The 8,061-nt window shown below is 33.8% G+C and overlaps 1 protein-coding gene across 1 annotated transcript; it reads left to right on the forward strand.

The window, feature by feature from the left end:
* Nucleotides 1-5,362: 5,362 nt before the first annotated feature.
* LOC140447893 (uncharacterized) lies at nt 5,363-7,763 on the forward strand. Its single transcript, XM_072540812.1, has one exon. It carries the CDS (start codon nt 6,381-6,383, stop codon nt 7,761-7,763), a length of 1,383 nt encoding a protein of 460 aa, XP_072396913.1. The 5' UTR covers nt 5,363-6,380.
* Nucleotides 7,764-8,061: the final 298 nt, after the last annotated feature.

Here is an 8,061-nt window from a genome sequence, read left to right on the forward strand (position 1 = left end):
CCAGATATTGACATTTTCTAATTTTTATTGTGTTTATTATTTCGCATTCTTTGCCCATTTCTCGCAATACTTCTGTATTAGTTTTCTTCTGTGTCCATGCTATTCTAAGCATCCTCCTTTAACACCACATTTTAAAGGACTGTAACTTATTTATGTGTTCTTGCTTTAATGTTCAGCTTTCAAGTCCATGCTACTGACATGCGCCTGATATTGGTTGATATCTAATGGGGATGTCCAGATATCATTAGATTTAGTTTTAGTTATTTGTATTAATAATATTAATAGAAAAATGTAACGAATACAAGTTTCCAGTTTTCCTAGCATTTGTAGACTACGAAAAAGCTTTCGATACCATAGAACACACGGCCGTAATAAACGCAATGCAAAATTGTAGAATAGACAGCAGATATATTAACTTAATAAAAGAAACTATGAACCAAGCTACAGCTACATACTACCTAAATGAAAATGAACACACGAACCCTCTACCATTAAACAGGGGAGTCAAACAGGGAGATACTTTATCACCCAAACTGTTCACCTTAGTTTTGGAGGACGTTTTTAAAAACCTAAATTGGAAATATAAGGGAATAAACATCAATGGCCGCTACCTCAGTAATCTACGATTTGCAGATGACATAATCCTGATAGCTACTGACCTACAAGAAATGCAAACCATGCTTTTAGAACTACATACCGAATCTTCTAAAATAGGACTGAAAATGAATTTAAACAAAACAAAAGTCATGCACTCCGAAGACACCGTGACAATAATAAACGATAAAGTTATAGAAAAAGTTGAAGAATATATATACTTAGGACAAAAAATAATACTAAATACGGAAATTCAAACTGAAGAAATATAAAGAAGAAGAAAGTTAGCTTGGGCAGCATTCGGTAAACTGAACTATATACTCAGAAATCAACAAATTCAGTTACATCTTAGATCTAAAGTTTTTGATGCATGCATTAATCCGATATTAACTTATGCGGCACAAACATGGACAATCACAAAAAAGAATATGAATATACTTAGAGTCACTCAACACGCGATGGAAAGAGCAATGCTAAGTATATCACTTAAGGACAAGAAAACAAACACATGGATGAGACAGAAAACCAAAGTCACCGATGTGGTGCAAAAATCATTAAAGTTGAAATGGGAATACGCTGGACATGTAGCTAGGAGCGATCTAAACAAATGGCACAGATAAATTTTAACCTGGAGACCATACCAACACAAAAGACCCAGAGGCAGACCTCCTATGAGATGGACAGATGATCTGAAAAGGACTGCCGGGAAAAATTGGCTACAAGTAGCGTACAATAAAAAACAATGGAAAGGAAGACTTGAAGAGGCTTATGTTCAGATGTGGACGTGAATGGCTAGACGAAGAAGACGAAGAAGAAGTTTTAGTTATTATGTTCCTTTGACTTTTTATGTTAATTTGAACTTCGCTCGTATCATTCTGTGGTCACTGCTTGTGGTGAACTTGTTGAGTACTATTACATCTTTAATTATATAATAGGTATAATAAAAGGTATATTAATATAAAAGCCATATCGGACTCCATTGAAGAACGTTTTAGAAATGGCTATTAATACCAATAGCCATATATAATAATAAAGCCAATTAATACATGGGTCAAAACCCTTTAAATATAGTTAAATTAATTTAAAATTACATTTTTGATGATAAAATACTAGGATATTAAAGTTATGCAACTTAAACATCCTTAAAAGCTTAGAATGGGATGCACAGAGAATTTTCTTTTCCTTTTCTCATTATCTTCCATGTACAATAATGCACAAGCAAGTACTCTTTTGTTATATGACATGATGACATATTAAAATCTCTTATGCAACTATCAACTGTATGCGTACCCTACATAACTAAATAATTTAGTTGGGAACAAATCACAAAACCGTCACGATTCGACTAAAATGTTTGATCGTGGATAAATCAATCGTGTTCCAGGGCCTTTAAACATGCACAAAAAATAGAAGATTTTACTGAGAAATCAAGGAAACGCTCATATATTTCACTACACATAGATGGCAACAAGGTAATAACTAATCAAGTAGAAGAACCACAAAATTGGACTTAATATATCGAAAAACTCTTTAGTGACAATAACACGATGTAATTCGTTTGTTATTTCTTCTCATGACTTCGTTGTTTGTTACATACTCGGTCACGATATCTTTTAGATTTTTCTATATATCCACAGTTAAAAGCCAAAGGCACGGCTAATCGCCATAATCTCACATAAGGTACTTAACTGCGTATAATGTACCTTTTTCTTGTTAGAGTCCCGTCAATAACCACCAATTCCGTGCGTCCACCTGTCATGATACCTGCCCAAAACAAAACACTGCCACCAATGAAAGGAAGTATGTGACGGGCATTTGTTAGTTGTGCAACTCTTCTTGGCTCTGACCAAATACGAATTCGCCTCCTATCACTATTTAAACACGTATGAAAGACCTCTTATTATAAGAGCTCCAAATGGGTGTCGAAACGTCGAGTTTTAAATTCTCAACGCGGTTCTGTCCGAAAACTTAATTAATAAGTAATTTTCATTTACCTGACCACGGAAATTTACCCGAACATTTCATATAGCTTTATGGAGTTTCTTGAATCATACTATCTTTAACCCTAGAACAACAACGTGGCGTCGTCAATGACCGGTGAAACATGTAATAGCTGTGTATTCACGCGCTTGTGTACATACATCACCATCATCATCTTTGGCTCTACAACCCTGTGTGGGTCTTGGCCTGTTCAAGAATTAGTCTCCATACCCACCTATCCTTCACCCTGGCTTTCCAATTTCTGATCCCTAGATTCCTCCAGTCTGTACTTACATCGCTTGTATTTCCAGTAGCTTTTAGTTCAGTGACAACGATCACGCAGAGAGTACGTGCAAATATTTTTTTGAAGTTGTGAAATCTGAGCGATTGGTCGTATACGACGCCACATTATTATTTACGTGAAAAATAAATTTTTATAGGGTAATTTTTTTATTTTATTATTTTGCTAAAACTAAGAGATATTTTGTATTTGACTAGGTAAATACCAGTACAACCCCAATATGAACAATCTTTATAAAAGAAAACGGCCTTTAACTCATGATGAACTTGAGAAGTTGCTTTTGGACGACAGTGACAATGGTGATATATGTATGAGCGAGTAAAGCGAGACTGAAGATTTAAAGGAAACTGAAGATCATGTGGAAGATGAATTTGATTCACGTAATTCAGAAATTTTGGCCGAAGAAGCGATAGAAAGTCCAGAACCAACTATAAGTAAAGGTAGTTCGCAACATAACACAACAATTTATTCAAAGAACGGTCACAAATTGTATCTAAAACCTTTTCATTCTAAGAATACAAGAACATCCCGGCACAATTTAATTACTCATCTTCTTGGACCAAAAGGAGCAGTTCGAAATGAAAAGAATATAGACAAATTGTGGCAGTTATTTTTTACAGTTATTTTTTACAGACGATCTATTAGAAATTGTTATGACGTACACAAATTGTGAAATAGTTATTAAAAAAGCTCGCTTTCATTCTGAACAACGTTATCTTCAACCAACAAACCTCGTTGAAATTCGCGCTTTATTAGGATTGCTTTATCTGAATGGTGTCTGGAGATCTTCAAATCTTACGACTAACGATTTATGGTATCAGCAGTTTAGTCCGCCTGTTTTTAGAACTACGATGTGCAAAAATCATTTTGAATTTTTAATATCATGCCTTAGGTTTGATGATAAAACCACAAGATTAACAAGAAATGTTACAGACAAATTTTCTGCTGTTAGAGAAGTTTGGGACATCTTCGAGGGCCTGTGTAGACAGATGTACACCCCGTCCGAATATGTCACCATTGATGAAAGTTTGTTAGATTTTAGAGGCAGATGTCCATTTAAAATGTACATTCCTAATAAACCTGACAAATATGGGCTCAAAATAGTAATAGTAAAATATGTGATGCCAAGACATATTACATGTCTTCAGCCAAGCCTTACGTGAGAAAAGAAGTCCGTTGTTCACAATATTCAATTCCAATATAATATGTACTGCATCTTACAAGTGATATATATGAAACTAATAGGAATTGCACCATGGATAAGTGGTTTACTTCGTATCAAGTATCAGAAGTGATAAGAGCAAAAGGCCTTACTGTAGTGGGAACGCTTAGAAAAAACAAGCTAGAAATACCACGACAACTAATTGAAACAAAAGGCAAACAAGTTTAACATCTCTATTTGCTTTTCATGAGAAAAACACTTTAGTGTCATTCGTTCCAAAAAAAATAAAAACGTCATTCTTTTATCGTCTATGCATTATTCAAGATGATGTAGATGAAGAATCGAAAAAGCCAGAGATAATCTTGTTCTACAATAGTACAAAAGGTGGTGTAGATACGTTTGATCAACTCTGCCATTTAACAACAGTCGCCAGAAAAACTTGCAGATGGCCATTGCGAATTTTCTATATCATGTTTGATATTGCAGGAGTGAACAGTTACCTCATACGTTAACTAAATATTAATAAACCACTGTCTCGATTAAACTTTCTTAAGCAGCTGTCGTTCATTTTGATTAAATATTGTTTAAAAGAACGAATGTATAATAATCACTTGCCAAGACAAATCCGCAGCAGTATCAAAGACATTTTAAATTGTAGAGATGAAGAAATAATAGAACAAAAGCCCCAAGGTTCAATGGATCGCTGTGACTTTTGCCCAAGAAGCAAAAACCGAAAAGCGCGCGATAAATGAGAGCACTGTCAAAAAACTATCGTCAATATTTTTTATACTTTTATCCAGTAGCACAGTTTTATTTTAGGTTTCTCATTTATTATTTATGCAAAAATATTTTTGTATAAAATTTATAAATATATATGTTTATAACCAAAAATAAAAATACTTCATTTAAAAAATAATGTACTTTTGTTATGCTTTACGGACAGTTCTTTTGGAGTCATATACGACGCCACGTTGTCAGTATCGTAACCCTACTTTCACGTTGTTGTTCTAGGGTTAATATAAAATTAATATTTCTTGGGTTTAGGTTCAATAAGTAATATCAAATTTCGTACCTATTGAACAAAGAAATATTAATTTTATAATATATATATATATATATTAAATTAAATGGCCAAATATATGGCCTAGGAGGTCAGGCCTAGGGAGATATATATATATATATATATATATATATATATATATATATATATATATATATATATATATATGTAGGAATATTTCTTACTATAAGTATTTAGCATAGTTTTATTCATTAGTTACGCCACTGCAAGGAACCACTTAAACAATATGCTTAGTCGCTATAAGGGAGACGGGATTCAGAGGCGAAGGGGGGACAGGAGATATGTAGACGAGAACACACATTCCTCCTGAGCCAGGCATTCGATTTTTGTCGCTCGAACTGAGTATACTTAAATTATCGTGCACGCCGAAAAAGACGAAAGACGAAACCAATTAACGACGGGGGTGTTCGATATTTTAATTCGCAGGTCGCAGACAATTATCCGTAATCTTGTGTATTGTAAATGTAAATAACATCGTTACAGTGTATCCTATATAATAAAGACTTCTCGCATAGATCGCAGACTTTTAATATAACGTTAACCCTCTTCAAATAATAAAAGAACTTAATTAGACCTACATTTTGGGGGCTCAACCGGGATTATTTCGAAAGAGACAGTAACGTTTATTTGTGCCGCTAATTATGGAAGCAAGATTATAAAAGACGCAGTTTGTGAAAATCGAATCAACGACGAAGTGACTGTTGTAACATAATATGCCAAGAGTCTGAAGTGGCGAGACTTTTGACGACGTTGCAGACGACGACGATAAGATTAATTTATGGTTTATGGATGTTTGGACCCACTGGATGATGACAAATGATCAGGTGACTTTGTTCCTTTAACAGATCGTGTGAAGATTATTTTTTTTATCATGAACTGTGAACATTAGGAAAGAACTTTTAAAACAAACAAAAGTATTTGTAATTATTTGTTGATTTAACTTTACTCTGTTGATGTGAGGACTTATATTTTGATAATGATAGTTGATACTTGACTATAATAATATTTTAAATTGAATGTTAAAATCAAAATCTTTTAGTAGGATATTTTGCTTTATTCTGAGATATTATTGTACTTATTATATTGTTGTAATATAAAGAGATAAGATTTGCGAATTAAAAGCGACCACAACCTCGTTCACAGTAATACTAATTTAGACTACACTCAGAAAAATAATCTATAAGTTTTTAAATTTTTAATTCTTTTTATAAATTTTTAAATTTTTTATTTTTTTTTAAATAACTTTGATATCAATTTTTAAAATGCAGTCTAAACAAACGACTCTTACCGATTTTCAAAAAATTAGTTATAATATTAAAAATTCGACATATAAAGCTGTTAAGGCGTTGCATATTATAGCATATGGTGATGAAGGGGTGCCGCGACAAACAAGAAGAAACTTGCGAAATTTTTCAGGCTTTGCGTGGGATAAAAATGCCAGCGAATATGCTGATAAGATAAACGACGTAAACCAGAAATTAGATATGCCAGACTTAGTTGCAGTCTGTAACCTATTGGATCTAGATTATTCTGGTGCAAATGACGACGTAATTGAACGTATTTGTTCGTTTTTGAATGAATTAAATGTAGATGACAAGAATGACGAAGATGACGATGACGACAACGACGCGGACGACGATAAAGAAGCTTATGACGAAGATAAAGACGTTTATGACGATAAAGACGGTTTCGACGATGAAGACGATAATGAATACGAGGAAGAAACTGAAAGTAGGCCAACGATGGCTTTAAAGACGAAGAAAAAAACAAAATCAGGTAGAATGACGGCCGGTAAAGTAAATGATTCTTTTGCTTTGAGTTTTAAAGACGTAGAAGACAGCATAAGACCCTTCGACGGAAAAGACGATTATCCGGTGAGAAAATGGATTACTGACTTCGAAGAAATTTCTGAATTAATGGGATGGAATGATTTGCAAATGCTAATTTTTGCAAAACGATCCCTAAAAGGAATTGCGAAACTGTATATTCAGCCAGAAAAAGGAATTAATAGCTGGAAACTATTGAAGAAAAGACTTACTTCGGAATTCGAAAATAAAATAAGTAGTGCTGAAATACATAAAATGCTGATGCGTAGAAAGAAGAAACATGATGAAAGTGTACAGGAGTATGTACTGACGATGAGGGAAATTGGTAGCAGAGGTAACATAGAAGACGAGGTCATAATACAATATACAATAGAAGGCATTCAAGACGACCCTGTTAACAAAGTTGTACTTTATGGCGCAAACAACTTCAGAGACTTCAAGGAAAAAATTAAATTGTATGAACTCATTAGAAAACAGACGGCACACAAATCCTCTATAACTGAAACGCGTAGAAAGAAGTGGACAAACAATGAAGTACGACAAAATGGCAGAAACAATGAAATACGACGAGATTATAGAAACAACGAAGCTAGAGGAGATGACAGAAGAATGTCGGAAAACAGAATTAAGAAAGAAGAACAATGTTATAATTGTGGAAATCGAGGGCACAGATCGAGAGATTGTCCTGATAAAGCCAAGGGAACGAAATGCTTCAAATGCAACCAATTTGGACACGTTTCTTCTCGATGCAATGCTAAAGAAGATAGACCTTCGACTTCTGGTCAGGTAAATGTCATTGACGTGGTATACAAAAACTAAGTGACCTTAAAATTTGGAAAAATATTTTTACGTGCATTGTTTGATACAGGAAGTGACATAAGTGCAATGAGACAAGATATTTTTGAAAAGCACTTTGATGACGTCATTCTTATGAAGAATATAGTAGAGTTAAATGGATTAGGAGGTATTAAGGTTAAGACTTTAGGTTCTTTTAACATAATAGTGGAAATTCAAGGCGAAGATTTTCATATTTTATTTCATGTAATCCCAAAAGGAGCATTAGACGTCGAAGTTATTCTTGGAAACAATATACTAAAACAAGCCGAGGTTACCATAA

This window comes from Diabrotica undecimpunctata, chromosome 8 (genome assembly GCF_040954645.1).
Source record: "Diabrotica undecimpunctata isolate CICGRU chromosome 8, icDiaUnde3, whole genome shotgun sequence".
NCBI classification, from domain to species: Eukaryota; Metazoa; Arthropoda; class Insecta; order Coleoptera; family Chrysomelidae; genus Diabrotica; species Diabrotica undecimpunctata.

What these genes read in the sequence shown, in the direction of transcription:
- LOC140447893 (XM_072540812.1), top strand. Translation starts at nt 6,381, where the DNA reads ATGCAGTCTAAACAAACGACTCTTACCGATTTTCAAAAAATTAGTTAT.